We start from the raw sequence: 23,613 nt of genomic DNA on the forward strand, positions 1-23,613 counted from the left end.
TATAACTATTTTATTTTAGATTCTGAGCGATGCGATTTTACAATAATGTGTGTTTTTCATTTTTTTTTCCAACGATCTTTTATAATAATAATTAAAAAAATACTTCAATTTTAAACTTTGAGAGAAGTTTCTGGTAAAAAAATTATATCTAGTATGTACTTTTAGGAAATAAAAATAAAAAATTCAAGTATTTTTCAAAATAATCAGAATTACAAATTTAAATATTATTATCCTTGAAAATAGTTAAAAATAGTTATTTTGTAATCTTGGTTAGGTATCAAAAAGTTAGATCATCTGGTAAGAATCGTTTTTCATTGCATACAATTATTTATCGTTGAATCAAAATTCAGCAAATAACAATATTATTGAGTATAATAGATACTCAATGACAACAATCTACAACTGCTGTAAAATAGAGAAATTACACATAAGATATTTTTTAAGTTATTAGGTATTTAGATTTGTATGAATTATTTTAACTAAATTAATTACAAACTATTATGTCCAATGTACACATAAATAGGTTTTAAATAAGAAATTGTTGTTGTTTAATAGTCACAACTAAATAAAGTATTAAGTTTATATAAAATAAAAACACTGCTACATAATAAGTATGGTTACAAAGAAAAAGAAAATGTAATTTTGTTTTATCTACTGATTTGTTATAAGCTATTCTACATAGGAGTAAGATAATATTATTATTTCGAATATATTTGAATTGATCCACAAAATCTATAATACCAAACGCGTCTAGCCATATATCCACACTTTTAAATAACACCAAAGTTATAAACACGTATAAAAGTATGGAGTAAATGTCAACTGAATTTAAATAATATATTTTTCAAATTAATATATAATTTAAACCCTGTTGGAAAATATTAAATTAACAAAAAAAAAAAGTGATAATTTTTGTTAGGCACTTATTATAATTAATTATATTTTTTATAACATCATATTATAATTTACAACTTTATGAGATTAAATAATTATTTATATTGCTATTCAATTTTTAATTATTTTTTTTTTTTTTTTACATTAATTAAATGATCGACTATAGGGTACAGATAGCTGTGTTTTAATTTTAATATAATGTTAAACATTTGCATTATAATGATTAAAACAATGAATTTACTAGATTACTACACATTGGTATTATGTCATTTGAAACCAATAGATTATATACAATTATTGGAAATTTCCCGTAGAATTCAAAATAAATACATTATGTAATTAAAACTTAGAATACAATATAAAACTGAAAACGCATACAAATTATAAGACTTGGAAGACTTGAGTAGATACGGAAATACTTCATTAGAAGAAATCTTACAGATCGTATCAGCTTATACAAGGAGATTATAATTGAAAATTGAGTAATTGAGAAATGGTAAATTATATTTTACCAAAACAACTTTTATGAATGTATTTAAAAAAATGCCAACAATATACATAATTAATTTGATACTTGTATATTTTAACCAATTTCTCAAGTTTAACAAAATTATTTATTATATGGAAATTGTTTTTTTTTTTGTTTTATTATTTTTACCACTTAGCAGCTGGTGACTATTTATTTAATTATTGAATTTAATAAACTATGTTCCAAACGAATAAACTGACAGTATAAAACCGTTCCTTTCAACAATAACATTCCTAGTATATTGTTTGATTGGATTTGTATATTTTTTTTATATTCGTATTGGTATATAAAATACAATCTTAGGAATAATATCAAAATGGATCACAATAAAAGTATAATATAATATGGACGGATTAGATAATCTCATACGATAAGTTAGACAAAAGATATAACAATTGACATTTCAACAATATGATGTTAACTTATTACGTTTGCTATACCGAGTAAAATGTAATATATAACAAAGACGAGTCAGACAATTTTGATTTTTTGCTAAAGCAGACTTTTCATGTATTATTAATTTACAAAAAAATAAGTATAACAGTAGTCTACCTTTAAAAAATAGGGACCTGTTGTATTATTGAAATTATATCTCAAAGCTATGATAAATTAACGCACTTGAAAATAAGCGATTCTGGATGGAGTTTACGTAAAAAACATACCTGCCGACACTTCTTAAAAAAATATACGAGATTTCCGCACTTTGTTCAAACAATTTTGACGACAATTTAACGGAAATTCTTTCAGTAAGGTACTAAAAAAAAAAAAAAAATAATAATTGGAGACCTAACCAATCAAAAAAATTAATGTTCAATCAACATCCAAAAATAATAATAATTATAAAATTAAAACGTACATAATTTGTTCGACTTTCATAAAGACATCATAAATAATGTTAATGCGTTAATTTAACCCGACTACATAGTAATTTAGTGATAATTTTTGCTGACCGAATCGAAGCGTCTGTAGCATCCGTCAATTTTTTTATCTTAATTTTTTTCGCGGAACGCCGACATCGCACGCGCCAATCGTTATTAAATTAATGAATAAAAGCGAACTTTTTTGCTTTTTTTTGTTTTTCAATTTAAAAGTTTTTTGTAAAAAAAAACCCATTTGGCCTGAGGAATAAAAAAAATGTGCGATTAATTAACGGTATTTTGCATTAATAACCGGGCTCTGTGGGCACAAATAGTGCTGAAAAACAGCCGTCAGTTTACACTCACCCCATCCGCGCACGTGAAACGCCACCCCCGCACGGTCGACGATTCGTCGAGCCAACGTCATCGTCCCTTCGTACATTGCAACACGGTCGGCGCGTCGGAGGCGATAATTAATATTCGCGTTAATAATGGAATGATAATTAAACGAATATTATTTGGGGGACATGGGCACATGGCGCGTACGTGGCGCCTCTGTTAACGTGGTGCACTGCAGCGCAAAAACGATGCTTATAAACAAATTGTAGTACAAGGGCGAAAAAAATTTCAAAAAAACTTAAATTCATACTCAGACACAGTCCTTCGAGGATCACACGCTGTGTCAATAAACTCGGCAAGACATAAACTGGTTTAGCAATCGGTTCGGCCGCCGCTGTGTATGTTTGTTGGAGGGACAGTACGAATACGACGATTGTTATGCTAATAAATATTTTTCGTTTTCGGACCACACTGAGTTTTTAGTTATAAATTTCAGATGGGTTTAAAGTCGAAAGATGATTTTATTTTTATTTTTAACTGTTGAATTAAAAGCTAAATTGATAAAAATTTACTAAAATTGCCCAATAATCGGTTACATATATTACTTTTTTTTTCACAAAATTGTATAATGTTTATTCCAAATCAAAATAAGAAAATTTTATAAAAGTAAATAGACAAAAACAAAAATAATACGCACAGTATAAATAGTTGACAGAAAGGAAAATGAACTAATTATAAAACTCTAGAAGTTGGTAATAATTTGGGTTGATTTTTAATTAACTAGTTAAGAACTTAAGAGTTCTCGGCACCAACATCTCTTTAAACGTCAAACTGAGTTATCTGATAGTGTAATTGTTAAAACGTTTGAAATAACTGTGTTTGAGTAAAATTATCATTTTCTGTGGAAATTTATATTAAGTTCTATTTATATACGCGTTAAACACTTCAGATATTAACCATTTAGTAAGCACAATACATCACCGTATCATATAGAATTATAATTTTAATTTGTTTTTGATTATTTATAAGACTAATGATTTGTATGTTGTACATGTATATTTTATGTATGTGGAACTTATTAAGTTAGAAGTTACTTTTATAAAAAAAAAAGGGTTTTTGTTATACAACATTGTTAAAAGTACCTTCATTTATTAACTTAGGGTATATAATACGTGCATTGAGATGTTATTGTATTTTAAATCAAAAATTATCCTACACAAAATACGTAAACCAATTAATAAATAAAAAAAATTGAATATACTTGTATTTCGTTGGATGTTAAACTTTCAACCCACTTACCCTCTCATTGCACTTATTAACTCAAGTATATTAAAGCATAGTTCGAGAAAACGTACGTTGGGTCACACGTAGTTCGACGAAAACCTGTAATTATAATTTTTTGAAAAAAGCCAACAAATCACTATTAATAATTACACTCTTTCAACACTATTGTTTTTTTTTCTCCATTTTTTATCGTATCTATTATAAACTTGAAACAACGTTTTTATAGACATATTATACAAGAAAATATTCTCGCACTATTTAGATGACAAATCAGTTTGTACAATCACAAAAGATACTTTTTTCCATCGTAATTAAATTTCAGAAAGCGTTATTGTTTTTTATTTTGATAGATGTTGTTACGTAGTAGGTATATATGTTTGACGAAAAAATGGTTTTACTTTTTCTCAGATAAATAGTGATTCTTATAAATTGTTTGCAGAGAACGCAGTCATAAATATTAAAATATACTTCATTCTTTATCAGTAGTTGTGTTATATCTCGTTAAATAGTATTTCCATATAATATTGTGTAATTACACACGATTGTAACCAATAATGATAACATTATGTTTAAAAAATTCACTGAAAATGCACATTATAAATTATAATGTGTTGAATATTCATTTTTCATAATTTACAGTTAGAAGTTCCGGTAGCAAGCCCTTTAAAAAGCGGATGTATGTAGCGCCCTCTTTAGAATCTTTTCCGTTTGGAAACCGGTGAGTAGGTACCTACCTATCATTTTATTAGTACTGCCAGATTGTACCATAACATAAAGATAAATAAACGCAAAGAGGATCAAAACAAATTTATACTTTTATATACGTTTCGTCGGAGAAGAGCTTATATTCAACCGTAGAGTCTTAGAGAAATCTTCGTAGAAATGTCTATTATAGCTCGCTTTATACAGCGATATAAAGTACCACCGACAGAAACGAATGTATACCATTAGTTAAATTTCAAACGTGAATAATAATAATACAATGCAAAACGTATTGAAAGTATAAGGAACGAACGAGTAGTAAAAGATTATCCTTCACCCGTCAAAGTACATTGTGTGCAATTATAAATAATTATTCATATCACGTGAGTAAGTAGAAAACGAGAATAATAATAAGAAAAAGAATAATATGAAAAAAATACATTTTATAGACGGTCTGTCATTAAAATGTTGAATTATTATGATATTTTAATTTAATTGCGATAACCGCAAGCTGCAAAGGGTTAATGTTACATACAATATCAATATAGTACATTATATACAAAGAATGGAATAAGTCACTTTTTTATAGTAACTGCAGTGTATATAGTATAATAATGCATACATATATATTATATATAAATACATAGTAACGATTACTATGAAACATCTTATTCTATTGTTTCTCGACTTAAGATATATCGATAGTGACAGTAAAAAAAAATGAGTATCGAGGTAACGCGAAATGCACTCGGATTAGGTTTGAGACTATACGTTTTAGTGAAACGTTTGAAGCCGAGTGAAATGCACCGTGATGACTTCAGAATAAAATAAATCTATTTTAGACTTATTACTTTTTGCAGCAACGCATCCGTTGGTAAACTATTCAGAAACTCAGAATCGACGGACGATAGCATAATGTATGTCTCATGTTTCTCCGGTGTCGAAATCTGAGATAACAATACATTTGAGCAATCATGTAGCATGTTTATAAAATATTTAAAAAAAATGTTATCTATTAAGTGATACAAAAACTTTTTTGGTGCATTAGCAAAGCAAAGCAAGACATATCGCATTTTAATGGTTAAATAAAATAATGAAGTAATAATAGTATTATGTCGGCATTTGAAAATTAGAATAGAAACTTAAATCAAAGCAATTCTGTGTTTAAAATATATAAAAAGTAATTAATACCGCTTGAAGTGTGGGGTTGTAGTTAAATTTTCAAAAATGTATAAATAATATATACGACCGCGAGTTATTGAACTTTGTTTAATCTCCAGTAATTTTAAAATTTTTTTGATAATTTTAAAATGTATAAATTAATTGTATTATTAAATAACGAGTAATATTTATGTCTGTGGAGTGTGGATGTACAAGAGTTGTCATTCCAAACTATTTTAAATATTTATCCTATTTTTGAATTGATATTTTGAAGTTAACCTTCAAGATTATTTTTGATTTTTAGCTTTTCGTTGTGAAATCATTGTTAAATAAAAATAGATAATTCATATCATTTTTAGTTAAATAATTATTGATGATAAAGTACGTGTTTACATATTTTACACCTGTGATACAAATAGATATGTAATAATGTGTTGGTACTATGTATGAAGATTAAATAATTAAATTTTAATTCTAGGATAATACACGTTATCCTGGAAAATATTAATATTTAAATTATACACTCGTATAATATTATCAATTTTGTTTCCAATTTTTGAAGACAAAAAATTAAGCAATAAATAATTTATAGCCATGTACTTATTAAGATAAATTGTATAATTTTGTAGGTAAAATAAAAAAAAAATAAGAACTTAGTAATTATTTTTTTTAATTCTAGAAAATACTGTATATTATATTACATCATTATAATTATAAGATCTTAGGATGAAATTATATAACCTGCAACTATTGTGATTTGTGCGATAAAACAAAGGTAAAATTGATGATACTGAAATGAAATAAAAGTGTTCTAACAAATTTTACACTCAAAAATATGACCTAGTCTATTACAGCTTATCTAAAATGTGATGCTTATTTTTTTCTACTTGCGTGACACATTCGCTGTAAACAATCCATCTCCGATATTGTCAGCGAGCGGACTACAACTAAATGAATTCGACTTAATATTGTGTACTCCCGGGACCAAGATAAAATAAAAATCTAGTCTTATTTCTGTTCGTCATCGTTTACCATTGTACAAAGTGCATATACCTAGCAAGTTTATACATTTATTTGATGTAAAAAGCATTGACGTTGGTAATGACGGTGCAGCCAAGATTGCTTTAAAAACAAATTTATCGATATTGCCACGTATTTTTTTCCTTTAGTTTCAGTTGTATAGTTTTTTTTTTGAGTAAACTACAACCGTATTTTTTTCGAGATTTTTAAATTAAATAAAGTCATAATAGACTAGATATTCCTGGTATGTAAGCAATAAACCAATACGTCTTGTATGCTTCGTTAGAGCGTAGCCCTAAAAAAAATAAGTAATAACCTACCCAGGGCATTGGAGAATGCCTAAATTTTAATAATTGGTATATAAAATCTTGTACCGATCAATAGCAAAATAAATTGATAAATTTTATTTTTAAATAGTCACAACTATATTTTTTAATGGATTCTGATAGAGCGTTTTTTTTAAATATTAATGATCATATTATCAATTTTGGTTCACTAGTTTATTAACTGTGGTCCTCTACAGTTTAATAAGTCAATTTTTATTTTTAATTGAAATATGATTGGAATGAATTTCATTTAACAGAACAAATCGTTTTTTTAACTATAGTTTAATTAAATTTTATGTATTTTTATACACTTGATCTAATGACACACATGCATAGAACAATATATTCAATTTTAATATTAATGCTTACAAAATTATTGGCATTCATAGTTTGTTATTTTTATTTTAACACACAATCATAATGTTATACACGATTAAAATTATATAGCGATACATTTACTAAAAATTTCTAAAATATATATAATTTAATTTTTCATTTAAAATACAACCTTATTATTAGTAAATGTTTACTATTATAAAAGTTAAAAATATTTTTTATTTAAATTACAAATATATTTCATTAGTTGAATTTATTCTTATTTTAAAATAATCCTAATAAGCTTGACTTTAACAGTACTTATAACTCAATATATATATATATATATATATATATATAGGTATACAATATACATGTACATATATTTATAACATTATTTAATTAATTATAAATTTTCAAAATATATATGTACAAAACTATCATACAATTAAATTTCCTGCTAACATCACTAATTGACACTATATATTCAGACATAATTAGCAAATCAACTGAATAAATTACTTTAATTAGGTATTTTCTATATTATGTTTATATATGTTTTGTTAATCGTATAATCTATAAAGTACTTTTTTTTTGTCATATCAATAACTACCCACTATATATATAATTGAGGAGAAATATATTTATCATTGAAAATTATTTTAGAGTAAATTTACACCAAAAAAAATTTTCTCGTTTGAACCAGACATAATAAAAATAGAAATATAGCACAAGCGCCATCTGCCCATTAAAATAATATTGTAAAAAATTTTCTCGGGCGAAGTCGAGTCAAAATATAAAAACCATCAACATAACCAATTTATTTAAGAAAAATTAATTATTTTTTATTATTCAAATGTATATAAAAACCAATGTCCGTATGTTTGTTATCTACCTGAATAGACTCAAAACTGAAATAAGAAACGCCTTTTTCTCCATAGAAAATATTCATAATTAATTTAATATTTTAGAGTGTGTTGATTTTACAATCAAAATCGTTTTTTTTCTGATGTTATCCTGAATTTAGAGCAAAGATCGATAATAGTAAATCTATATTATAGTTACTAAATAAATTATTTTATTTTATTTTTCAATCTGTATTATTATTAAGGTTTTCGTGTTTTTACTTTAAAATACATCTATAAGAAAATAGTAAACATACCTGATATAGTTTCTTGGTATTGTCCGGATGTGCTTCTGTAAACAAAAAAATATTAAATTGAATTATTAAAAAATTTTTAATTGTTTTAAAGTTTCTTAAATTTAAGTTTACATAATAATATGCATTTTTAGGCGTCTATCAGAACGTAAATTATTCAACAACAAACTATTATTACTACATGTTTCTGAAAACTGGGCTAAATTAATTTATACGTATTGCTTACACTATTTTAAAATATTGAATTTGTAATTTAAATATCCTTTAAACGAGTAAAACTTAAAAGTATAATTGTTTAAAATTATACATTTATTGTATAATATATTGAAATATATTTCAACTAACAGACCAGATGATCTATGATAAAATTACCGTTGAATTTTAACATGTAAATATTTTTTCATCTATTAAACTATGACGTATCCAAGTGATTCGAATTAAATTATTTTCATTTTTATTATAACTGTTATTCAAATCAAAGCTTTGTAAAAAAAAAAAAACAGTTTAATATGCTGAATATCTGGTTCAATAACACAAATGCACAACCTCAACGATAACGACTGTTTACGTAGTAACTACCATTACACGGTTCGTCGTTTAAGAATATAAATAATATTGTTTATGTAATGCTAATTTTCTTCACGATGAATCTTACATTAAACAACAAAAATCCAAACGCTGAACCAAGCCATCTAATAGAAGTAGTGGCGCTAATAGAATATTTAATTTTAGAAAATAGCAAATTCGAGATTTTATAGATAACATGTTAGTGAATTTAATTAATATATGAAATGATTTACGTACATAGATGGGATCTAGTGATTATACTGTAACATCATAACTTCCGATACTTCATAAAGTCTACTATGGATTTTATTCATATAAAAAAATAAAAATAAAACGAAGTATACATTTATACATACGGCTGGCTATTCACAATGTATATACAAAAGTGCGTTGTATTATGTAAAATACGAGCTTAATGTATTTGAAAGAAATCGCATTCACTTAAGTCCTTTAATCGTGTCGAGTATCCTCGCGAAGACAATAATTTAACTCGATCAAGTAAAGTACCTATTGAATTTTCAGCAATGTACTTTTCTTCCGCCGAGGGACATTCTTCTTATTCTATTGAAAACAGTCCCGAAGACAACAGTTGAGCGTTTTTCTCCTGCTTTTAATATATTGAATTATTAAAATGCCATTAAGCCGATCTACTTCACTACGGACGGTATATAAGTATATTACATAATAAAAGTAAACAATAACATCTGCCCAGTCCGACGACAATCCGAGGCTGTTATTGCTGCAGTATCCGTTAAAATAAAGCCAACTACCATCATCAGTTAGAACAGCAAATATTATTGTACACTGCATATATTCTAAAATGGCCGTAGAGGATCATCCTGAAGATTCTTACCATATAGAGTATAGACATCCAATATATTATACAGTCGGGTCTCGATAATCCGAACACAGGCTAATCCGAAAGACGCGGTAATCCGAACGCGGGTTTGAGAATTATTTTATTGCTATATTATGTAATATGTACGCATGTATGTATTTATATATAATATAATATAGGTAATAATATAATAATATTTATAATAATAAATTAATATTTTAAATAGTAAGGTTCATAATTATACTCATAATTATATTAATATTTTTATATATTCATTGTCTTTTGAAATTACGAGTTTTTACACGATTAATACAGATAAAAATAAAATGTCATAATTTAAATTACAATAAAATTGTTGTTTTATTTTTTAAGCCTTAGGTAATCCGAACAAATCGCTAATCCGAACGACCCCTTTCCCCAATCTCCTTCGGATTATCGAGACCCGATTGAATATTTAAATCCAAGTTTTTTGACATTCATCCATAACAATTCCAATTTCATGGGGATCGTTTACGTGATCAAACGCCGTTATTCAAAATTTGAATTTTATAATTTTTAAATATACATTAAGACCACATATTTAAATTATATGACTTAGAAGTTTTCTTCAAAAATGAAAACTCATGTTTTTTTCAATTTATGACTTCCTTTTTACAGTATACTATTTAGTATACAATTTTTTAGTTATGTAACTGTGTTTTGTTATAATAATGGGTTTGGAAGATACAGGAACTTTGGTTATTTGAAAATATTAGTGGTTTTTTATATTATATTAATTTACCAATAATTTTGATTTATTAGTTCAAGTATAATAAATACTATATTGGACACATATATTTCATTATTGTGTAAACCCATTCTTAAAGACCAATATCTTTAATAAAAAATTTAATAACTGTAAAACTACTCGTTTAGATACGATTTCGAATTTTAAAAATAAAAATATATCCATTACATAATATACAATAAAATGGAGGTCCTCGAATAAAAAACAGAAACTACACTATATAATGTTAATTATTACACTCAATAAGCAGTAAACAAAACCTCGTGAATTTTAAAATAAGGTTTTTAAGTACATGGTTTGCATACTTGGTGAATCACCCTGTATAACTGTTTACTGCTATCATATACTACACACCATTACCGTCGTCGCCATTACTATCACCAAACACTACCGTGGTTGACGTATAATGTACACAGCTATGGGATCGTTGCTATTTTTTTATGTCCGTTTGCATTTATCACGTATGTCGTTCACACAACCATACGATACTATCTCGAGGACGAGTATGTATATTAATGGGCATATATTTACGTTAAGGTCGTTATATTATATTATCACGTATATTGTAATAATTAAGGCTTGGACTTCAATATGAAATGCATTTATTTATTTATTTATTTTGATGCTTTAGAACGCATTCCAAGTAGGTACTCGTATATAATTCGCTTCATGTAACTGATACTTAAGTTTTGCATTATTAGTATTGTCAGGTAATTTTATTAATATTTAGTGCATATATGTTTATACATTGTACAAGTTATTAGTGTTAATTAATTAGGAAATTCAAAATATTTTATCAAGAAAAACTATTTTCATAATATTTGTTATTTGTTATAATAGTTTTTAGATATTTTTGACTCGTACCAAATTTCAATCGTTATATATATAAATTAGATATTTTTTTTGTCTATCTGAATATCTCTAGAAATTATCGGGCGATTCGGACGTGGTTTCTTATTGGAATACTAGCAAATAAAAAGTAATTGGTCAGTCAGAGATTCATCACGATCACATTTATTTCCAAAATATTATTTATTTATTTAGCGTGTCTAAGTTTAGTAATTGATTTTTATGTAATAGTTAGTTTGATTAAAGTAAAGGAGCGTTAAAATTTCCGTAAGTTAAACCGTCGTTTTCCTATCGTTTTAGTTGTTGCATAACTATAAAACAATTGTTGTCATTAGCTATCTTTTAAAGGAAACATTCCGTTGAAGACGACGTTATTTTTAAGATAATTTTATAATAATTTTTAGGGACGTCTACAAACTCAGGTTTAATAATAATAAAATAATACGAGTAGTTTTTATGGTACTTGCAGACCTACCCTGCGTACAGATCACGCGGTACCTGTTCGACTCCTTTCAAATCATTAAAACCTCCTGTAAATAAGATATATTATTATGTCAGTGTACGGCCGTCGATACGAAAAAGGCAACGTGATGAGAGGAGAATGAGACGAGGAGAGTAAATGAAGGAGAGGATGGGTGATGAAGTACTGATGTTGCGCTTTTGATCCCCGAAGAGCAGTAAATTCGTCTTGTGGTCACCGAGGTCTGTCATCCGACGACCGGATTTTATTTGTAATTCTAAACTGAAGTTCAGTTCCGTAAACATATAATATTTATATATATATAATATATATTATATTATACACATACGCTGCGAATTTTATTGACTTCTTTCGTCCCATCAACCCCCCCCCCCCCCCCCCATCACCCAGACTAATCCATGACCGCCCGCCGGTCATCGATGGTACAGCCGACGCCAACGCCAACATCGTTAAAAGTGTATTCACTTGTATAGTAAAAAAATATATATAAAAACTATTATACTGAAAGACCGTCGGGGAGAAGAAAAAAAAAGTACACCAGTCGGATGCATCGAATAGACGTAATGCAACTCGGTGCTGTTTTTCTTTATAACATTATACTATTATCCTGGAATAAATAAATTCAGAACGTATAAAAAAAAAAAATAATAATAATAAGTAAACAAAAAATAATATTATAGAATAGGTACTCCTCTATTGAATAAAACAATTTTATCGTTGTTTCAAAAATAATTGAATCTAATTTGAAAACCACAATTTATTCGACGTGGTAGCTTTACAATTATTTCGTAAATGATTACTGTTTCAATGAATAACTACACACAATTAACTTATATGCACCATAAAATATATGTATACATATAAATATATATATATATATATATTATATATACTATACATACATACATACATATATACAGTTACAACGGTATGTATTATTATGGCTAAACATGTTCGTTAATAAACTAACTTTATATTTGCAAAGTCTGTTGTGTTGTAATTTTTTTTACGTTTACGATTGTTTATATCGTTTATTTACGGTTTTATGAAATAGCTTGTTAAATATACATCATGAAGTTTCAAACTTACTATAAATTAACTTAAAAAAAAAAAAAACGCGCACATCGTAAAAACGTAATTAGTTTGCATTTTATGGGGTCGTTACGTACTAAATGAAAAACGTAAACGAGACAATTTTACGACGAAAAGGTAGATCAACATTGTAAAATGACGATACTCCGTGTTTGTTCATTTGTCTGATTCATAAGGGTCTGTTTACACGCATCAATGTTTTAGTAGTATTATTCTACCCGACTGTCGACACTGATTAAAAAGAAAAGCTGAAAATCGACTAAAAAGCGGTCTTCACAGTTTACATAGTTTGCGCAGTATCTATATTTTAACATTTAAATAGTATACATTTATAAGTAGTGGTTCCATATGAATGGTAATCATTTAAATACGTTCAATATTATATAATAGCGATCGTAAAATGATTTTTATAATATTGTACGAACCGATGTCTCGTATTATGAACACAAATAAGTGAAAATAAGTAAAAACAAAAGAAAATTTCATAAATAATGAGAACACACTGAAACTTTGAAAACTGTGCACACCGTGAATATGTCTTTCTGAGAGTATATCTATATATGTAAATAATGCATTTTCAACCATCTCGTTACGAAATATCAACAAAATACAATAGTGGTTACATCATGTGTCCTCGGCTCCTCGCTTATCCCGATTTATCTGAACGCATATTATAAATATTTATTTACATACCTTATGACTTGGGGGCAAATACTTTTTTCAGATGACATATGACCACCAAAGTCCTGCGATAACACTTTAGAAGAATAAAAATATCAAATATGTAGATACGATCAATATTTACGGCTAAATTTTGTGACAAGAATCATGAAAATATTATGTACTTTTAAATAAACGCGTTTTTATAAAGACGCGTTTTTATTTTTTAACAAAAAAAAATGTTCAAAAACCTAATAATTTGTAATAAAAAGAACTAATAATAATAATATGGTAGTCATAAATATTTTTATGGCCATTTTTTTAAGACATTTATATTTTTGAAGAGCACATTTTATCAGCTGCACATGCTTATTGTGATCAAAATCTACGCGCGCAATATACATCCTTACAGCGATAATAATAAAAATATATTACTAAGCAGTGGTTACTATTATAGTCGCCTTACCAAATACCACGTTTACCCACAGAATATATGTAGGTATGTCAAAGACGTTTATATGAAAAATGTCGACATTACCCGGTCATTGTTATCAATTTTTTTTTTTTATTGAGTTGATTATTGGCATTAAATATATAGAGCGGTTAAATTGGGCCAAGTTCTATTTACCGGTTGGTTTGTTTACAATATTATGATGAAGATTTTATTATCAAGATATTGCTTCACTAATCAAATTTATATTTATTGAAGAAACAGGGAAATTTTAATAAAACGCAATTTTTTTTTTTTAAACCAATATCAACCACAATATATTTATTCGCGCCAATATGCTTTGTGTTGTATTATGTTGGCATGCGTGTGGCATTATCGTAATTATTATGCTTTTTGTAAAATGTTCGTTATCATTCATATCGGTTTTTTCAAATGTTCATATTTTTCCTTCCTTTCTTTTTCATGCCGAATCTCAAGCTGTACACTACTACGATTTATGTCCCAGCCAGTGTCTTTTTTTAGCGTTCATATATTATGTGTCTTTGTGTCACGTGTTGAATTTCAAACAACGTTAATGTTTTTTAATCTTCATAGTTAATATTAAAACATTTAAAAATATTAATTGGTACCTAAAACTACTATCGTTCAACAGGGCCATATCTCCCCCTTTCATTTATTATCGCCTCATATTTTTTTTATTCAGATTCGTCATTATTGCATGTTCATGTGTATGAGTTAATTACGTTTAACCCGGTGAGCGGATTGCGCCTAAGTATTGTTTTGTTCTTCGTTACCAATTAGCCTTTAGCCGCACTAACCGTGATCACTGCAATTGTATTTTATACAAACTCTATTTTTTTATCGTTAAAATTGCATACAATCCGGTGAAGGTCGCGTGGGCGAAAAGCCAGCTAAAGATAATTGCGTCAGGTAAGAGCAATGCTGATGAGCTCTCATTATATTATATTTATACTATATTATATTATACAGCCATATTGGTAATGTTATTTTGCACATTTGATTTATATTTGTATATCTTTATTCTTTATATTATTTTTATCTATTGCCATATTATTACATTTGGATATCATTATATTAAATTATATTATATTATACTGTCTTATATTACATTTATTGTCACATTACTACAGTGATATCTCATTATATCTATTGTGATATTTTTAAAGTTGTCTACAATATTATTATATTCATATTTTTACTTCATATTGTTATTCTTGCCTAAAAATTCTAATTCATTCTATATAGCGCAGTGCACATCTTTTCTTTTGTGGAACAAAAGCTATGTGCGCGAATAAAATTAGTATACTATTAATGTGTACGTAACCAATGAGGCAAATATAATAAAGACATATAACACATTTTCTTATCATAATAATACGTATAATTAACAGTACTGAAATATTTTAATAAAAATTAAGTATAATATAACATTACATTATTATAGTAATGGTTATCAATTAATGTTTTCTCAATAGTTTCCTAAATGTGATTTTTTAACGCAGTCGATACATTGAAATACATTAGAATATAATTAGACAATATTGACGATAGTCAAGTCATGCTCTAAAACATAATATAGGAAACGAAATCTCTCTTAAATAGTGAATTTTTTTTTTTAGAGTTAGTTTTGCACTGCGTAAATGCAAGTAGCGTATTTATTTCAGTATCATAGACGATACAAGAACTACATTTATTCTGCAGGCTGGTGATGTAATGAATAACATGAAACAGATCCGCGTTGACGGAAGTATAAAATGTATGGGGAAAATTTTATCTGGTCTTTGAATTGTCATTAAGCGTAGATACCTCATTTTTTTGTTATATTTGCACTTTGCGACCAGTGCGAAACTGCGAAACTTAAATGCATCGGTAAACCCACGGTGGTTTTACTGCAATACCGATACTGATTACGGTGTAATTAATCAAAGCGTATTTACGGTCATCGCGTACTGTATAGGTATCATTATGCATACAATATAAAGTAATAAATTAATAACTACATCTCCGCTATGCATCCAACTGGTATTATAGGTATATAACGATAATATCATATAGGTATATATATATCAGATGATTCAGATATAACGCACACAGTCGACGATTGCTGTGTTGTCCATGTTAAAAAAGTGTTCTCAGAATTATAGTCATCAGAGTTTTATATAATACCTCAGTGAGTTGAAATTCGTTTTTTTCGTGGCCGGAGAACACAGAAATTTTAAAATTACATTTAATAACTTCTGAACGGATACGTGCAATCGCATATATAACTATATTATTCAAGTGCGATTCGTTCGTTACATCTCAACTCAAAATGCTTTTACAGTTGAAATGCAAATATATAGTGATCGATATGACACAGGCAATTCGACGGTCATAATATAATTATACGATTTTTTGGGAATGTGTTGAGTCACTTAATAATCCGCACGGTGTCATGAAAACTTGTGACGCAACAAATTTCGAAAAAAAAACTTGTACTTAAATACTCATAGCTGGACAACCCTAACCTTGACCGTATTAACCTATACATACCGTCATAATATTTACGTAACATTGTTGTGTGTACACAATTTAACGCATCAAGACCCATATCACTACATTATATGGTAGTCAACCATCCCATTATATAGTATTACAAAAACCGTAAGCGACCGCTTTGGGATAACACGCTTCGCAGTGCCACTGATTTACCTAACTAATCGGTATATTAAATTAGTAACGTTATCATCACACAACTTTTCTAAAAAAACATAGTTAGGTAATAACTTATTTTTGTTATTGACAAATATATTATTAACGTACCACGTATTGGTGATTATTCAGTGGCGTCGTTTTAAGGGTGTGAAATAAAGTTGTTAATTTGCATCCCATAGAATAATATGATCTTTATATACTTAAAAGATTATAAATCGTAATTTTTAACACAAAAAATAATAATTCGATAATTTTAAATAGTTTTAATGATAAAAATTAAAACGTTTATTTTTATTATTGTTTAATACGATAATAATGTTTTTATTAATTTATTGAACATAATAACTACTATATTATGAAATATCTTAAATTATCTTTTGAGTTTACTTTTTCTCAATAATTTTTCTTTAAAAAAAATATAAATAATATTTTCCATTATGTATATTACTTAATTGTTCTAATTTGTATAAAAGGAAAACCATAAATTATTAAAATTTCGTAGTGTTTCATTACTTTAAATCTGAGAATACTTATTTTGCGAGGGAATTTGATTATGGTTGAATATATTAGCAAATTCTTTTACATTCCGTGCAAAATGCCACAATTACGGCTTTGTGTGTATTTTTTTTTACTTAAAATTATATCAACATACCGTTGTGTAACTGTATATAGTATTAATAATAATATTAATACTATATAAAGTTAATACAGTTATTATAATTATTTATTAGTAAATTATGACATAGTGGATATAGACAATGAATATGCATTTAAAATACACTATAAACCAGGAAATATTTACTTGTTCTTTAAAAGATTACAAAACATACAATTACCTACTGATAGACATTCAAAAGATATAGGACGTTTAATCGTGGTAAAGTGGTGTAATTGGATATATTTACTTTATACCTTGTTAAAATATACTCGTATACCATTTATAATTTACATTTATTCAAGCATTTAAGGGGTAAATTAGGTACTAATTTTTGGTAACTATTATTATCTACAAATTACTCAAACGATATAATCATTTAAAATTCTTAAAAAAAAGAATTATATCTAGATATTGTAGTTAAAAAAAAAAAATTTTATTAGTATTCATACTATTTTGTGGAAATTTCCGAATCGTAGACATTCAATTGATTATTATAAAATTTTATAATTATTTTTAATTATTTATTTAACGATTTTAAATACCGTGAATACAATTTTTAATTTTTTTAAATTAAAAACAACTAGATTTAACTAAATAATTTATCAATCACACTTTTGATATTTATTAAATATTAACTACATTCAACAACTAATTTAAAATTGTTGACACTTATGTAATCTCTTTAATTATTTAAGTCACTAGTATATGCGCCTACATATTACTTTTCAAATGCATTTTTTATTGAAGAAAGTTATAAATACTTATGTCATTAAAATAGAGTAAAAGTACTAAAACGTACAAAAAAACACTTTGATAAAGTTCCATGTTATTTTGTTTTATATAATAAATATAAAAAAAGTGTCCAAAGTAACAAAAAGAAATCTATGAAAGACATTTAGATTAGTTTTGAACAACCATAATATGCGTTCAAAAACTTTTATACAACTGATATATTTTTAAGTTTTAATCATATATGCACGAATATATAAGTTAGTATCTATATAGTACCAGAGTACCTATTTATATTTTGTCTTCAAAATAATTATACTCCTAAATAAACAACATTTTCAATATAAACTCCATTATTCTATCACAGTTAATGCTCATAGGACACTACATATAAATACAGGTATTTACATAATACACGCCACTCTACATACTGCTATGTATGATACTGCTGTTAGGTAGTTAATGAATTAAAAGTTTGAAACATACATAACGTGATGTACTTTTATTTTAGTCTTATTTAAAATACTACAGAATTAATCATACAAGTGTTTCTTGTTATAATTTTTTTTTCCTATAACTCCATCGTTATTTTCTAAATGATTACATCATTAGTCGTTACAGAGATTCGTATCATTCAATGAATTACTCTTAACACTCAAAACATTAATTCAAACAATAAAATGAGTACTTTTTTATTATTATTATTTTACAATGAGTTATTGTTATCTTAGTCTCTGTAACATTCAAAATAATTATATGTAGATAGCTCTTCGCAGTATTATGTAATGAAAAAACATATATATTTGGGTCATATTACTGTGCATACGTTATATTAAATCTTTTTTTAATATTTGCAAAAAACTTCCAATGCTTATTTATTTGAACGTCGTTAAATATGTATTTTTATTGATTTAAAAATGTTAAATTGTATAATAAATAATATCAATTAATTTGTGTTTATTCAAATCTTCACATTTACATTATCACATTCATAATATGTATTTCTATAGAATATTGGTGCAATCATGTGGTAATATAACGTATAATAATGATGGTCTATATACGTTTTCCTATAAAAAATTAACTCTATTTTTTTTTTTTATAGTAACTATGATAATTTGGTAAGTTCAATTACAATCTCTATACACTAAAAGTATCCTTTGCCATTTATTTTCATTTTCAGTACCTAATGTTAATCGCACGCATGTGTGTAGCATAATATTATTAAATTAAAACTAATCATTAATAATGTCAAAAGTTAGATCGTCGTAAAAATATTTAATAAGTGTTATAAAGCAGATTGTTATGAATTTTTGGTGCGCATTGGATACATACGATTGCCGAGTCTTTATTATACAATTTTCAACAGGCTAATGTAGGCTTTTGAGTATTTATTATGTAATTAAAAACAGAAACTGTTGTTTTGAATATTCGTTAAAATTTAATAAAATATGAATTAATTAATAACTAATATTTAGGATTTACTTATATTAAATACAGTTGGTTACTTATCAGGTACATAGAAACAATTATATTATATTTTAGAGATTATTAATAATAAATAACTTTAATCAATTAAATTAGGTGATGAATTCCTTTAATAGTAACGTCATAAACATCAATAAATCATGAGAAAAAAAGTTTCGGAAACTTGCAATATGATTAAATATACATTTATAATTTATTAGTTATATTTTTTTTTCATTTTTTAAAGACACAAAATAGAATATAATCGAATTAGATTGAAATTTACTTAATACAGCAACGTTTAAAGTTTTTCCAAGTTTACATTAATTTCACTTTTAAAATGAATCCTTGTATAGAAATGTACTAATAATTTATAAGTCTGTTTACTAAAATAATAAATAATATATATATTTAATATTTATGCATTATTTATGTAAATATTGAAAAAATAATAATAACTCAAAAAATTATCGTTATATTATACATCTGTACAAACAATTTAAATAATTTAATCATAAAACATTGGTTGCGATTCTATAGAATATAGATAATACAAAAAATCTTTTAGTTTAATTGTCTAAACAGTATTACGCTTTATACTTTATAGACACAAAGAAAAATATCTATGTTTACCAGATTATTTATAAGAAAACTATTTGGTATAATTTTAAAAACCATTTTAAGAAGAAAAAAAAATTGAGTTATTCTATTTTTTTTTTTTTTTTTTTTTTTTAACTCAACTGCAAACGGTTAGAGCCAGGTTTATGTGTCGATTACCTAATCTGAGTTAGCCCACTCCGGTAAAATACATTGAAAGGGTTGCTTATTAATTTTTTTTTTTTTTAATTTTGTAAAAATAAATTAATCATAAATATGGAGTACTTTCACTTTAATATTATAAGGGAGCCAAAATGATAAAAGCTACTTTATGTACGACCACAATATTGTTTGGCATTATAATAGTATGTTATTTCAATTGTATAAGTACGGATATTATAAGCGATAAAATCATAACAATGTATTATGTTTCATTCTCTATACCTGCGAATGATGATAATTATTATAATACATGTAATATTTTATATTTTATATTCTAAAAAATAATTGTATATATAAACATTGTGATCTTGATCCACGTACAATTTAAAATACCAAAATGTTATCATAATACGTTTTTGTTTATTTAATAATTATAACTATTATTTCATTTCTATTTTAATTGTAAATAAAGTATGATAGAGCTATACAATTGTTATGTATATAAGATCTAAAATCATACAATATTACAGCGCGTATCGATTTTACATAACAATAAATAGAACCCGATTAGAGATTAATTATTCACTAATTATTAAGTATTATAGATATCATCCACGAGTTAGTTATCAATTCACATTACGACCAATATAAAGTTGATTTCTGACCAATGTATCTGTAATCCATGAATATAATATATACTAACTGATACAATATAAGTATGTTAAACTTAGGTATCTTATCGTCTATGATATAAGGTTTTATGAGTAGAAACTATGAATATTTCACTGATCATGTCATTTTAAAAATTTAAACAATTTTTTTAATTTGGGCGAAATTACAATATAATTTTGTGGTTTGGTCTCCATGCTTATAATATCAAATTAAATGTTTGGATTAAGTTCAATGTCATTTTCTTCGCTATTTATTCTTCAAATTAATCGTGAAACACATTCGCATTAGCCATTATTAATAAAATTGGTTTACATAGTCGGTGTAACAGAAAATAAGATAGTAAATTATTTAAAATTCATAAATTTTAAACTTATAGATAATTATATAGACTGTGCAGAATTATATTAAGTTAACTTATTAGTTTTTATTAATCTCTCTGCAGAGCAGAGCTAGTTAGACTATTTTTTTTATAAAAAAACTAATTATGCTTTAGTTTCTCCTATAATACAATAATGATATCATTAGCTTATGGAATAAAAATTAAATTATTTTAATTGAATTCCATTTAATCTTTTAATAATCATATCATTATTGTTGCATTCAGAATTGAAATGATCCAATTAAAAATGTTAAGTGTGATTTTATTGTTTATAGCCTATTATACTATGTATAGTAATAAACTAATAAAGATTGTATTATATATACATGCGATTCTCATATAACTACTTAATTTGAGGCTCATTGTTCATAATATTCCTATATCACCGTAAAGGCGCAAAAGCTGATCTATTCCATTATTATACACTGAACTACCGCATATAGTACTAGCAGAGAAATAATTATTATTTATTAATAGTTAGTAGCACCACCATTACAAAATCAATAAAATAGTGAAACAAACAAATTGTCTGAGTGTTACACCTTATTAGAACGATGTAATACTTACTCTGCGGTATATTGTATTACAACAAGAATTTATATTGATTTTATATCGATTACGATATACCGAAATCTATAATAATAAACTACTGTTATATATAAATATATATATATATAATATGAGCGTGGAGAGTATTTTTTAACCCATAACAATTCATCCATCCACTATTTACAAACCCAATCTCAATTGAACAATATTGATTTTAACAAACCATAATAACTCAATTCGTCACAACTGCCCAATCACTTTAATGTTAAAAATCTTCAACAGAAATGTCTTCTCGAACATAATTCTTTGTCCCGCCGCTACAGATTTCATTATTATAATTTGTGTTTAATATGAAATCCAATCTCGTTAATCCATATTGACTCGATAATTTAATATAAAACGTAGTTTCGTTCTAACACGAAATTATATAATTTGATTGAAATAATAATTAATAAAATTCACCATTTGATGTTAAAAAAAAAATTATTTCATACTCATTTGTAAAATATTAATTAATTTTTTAAACAATAGTAAAATTTTGATAATTATAAAAATTGAGATAATATTTTAATACATTCTTAAACATAAAAAATGCCATTTTTTAATATATAAATGATAAGCTGTACTTATCTAATGTGAGATACGTCATATTAATTTGGTTTAATATGTATTAAGAAGTTAATTGAATTTTATCATAGCTAAAATTATATTAACATCCATTTATTTTTTTTCCTACGAAAATCAAAAAAGTTCCTAAAGATTTTCAAGTGAATAATTTGAAACAAAAACGTTAAGCTTATTAAATATATTATTTTAAAAATGTATTTATTTTCATTTTCTGAAACTGATCGTACAATATTTGACCCCAATCGTTTCCTAGCATACGAGCTATGCAGGCTCAAACATTTTTATTTAGTAATAAAAGCTTTATAAATTGTGAACATAAACATAGTATAAGCTACAATACAGATCCTTATCTATATATTATATCTTTCTTGTTCGCATATCATAATAAACACCTGGCGCAACCTATTAGTATATAATATGTACTGTATTTTATATTAACAAAAATAAACAAAGTGATTTACTATGCGTGTCCATTGTTCATTGTTCACTTTTTTCCTGCTCTAATAACGTAATAATTTAAATTTTGGTTTTTAGAATTTTTAAATATACTGAAAGACCATATTTTAAAACTTGAGAATTACTTAAGCAGTGTCTTTTGGAGATACAGACTTCTGTTTAAAATTTTATTCAGGTACGTAACATTAAAAAAAAAAAAGGTTATAAATAATTTACAGCAGAAAAGGTTTAAAGGTGTTTCTCATTTGAAAAATAGTAGTTTATATACACAACAAAACGCTCATTACGTAA

At 26.0% G+C, this 23,613-nt stretch overlaps 1 protein-coding gene across 1 annotated transcript in view; it reads right to left on the bottom strand.

Moving 5' to 3' along the window:
* LOC132927413 (uncharacterized) overlaps positions 1–23,613 on the bottom strand; it is a 389,955-nt gene that overhangs the window by 305,349 nt on the left and 60,993 nt on the right. The window contains exon 2 of the mRNA XM_060991934.1: positions 8,590–8,624. Coding sequence (XP_060847917.1) covers positions 8,590–8,624 — 35 coding nt within the window. The remainder of the gene's footprint in view (positions 1–8,589; positions 8,625–23,613) is intronic.

The sequence above is a fragment of the Rhopalosiphum padi genome, chromosome 3 (genome assembly GCF_020882245.1).
Source record: "Rhopalosiphum padi isolate XX-2018 chromosome 3, ASM2088224v1, whole genome shotgun sequence".
In the NCBI taxonomy this organism is placed as follows: Eukaryota; Metazoa; Arthropoda; class Insecta; order Hemiptera; family Aphididae; genus Rhopalosiphum; species Rhopalosiphum padi.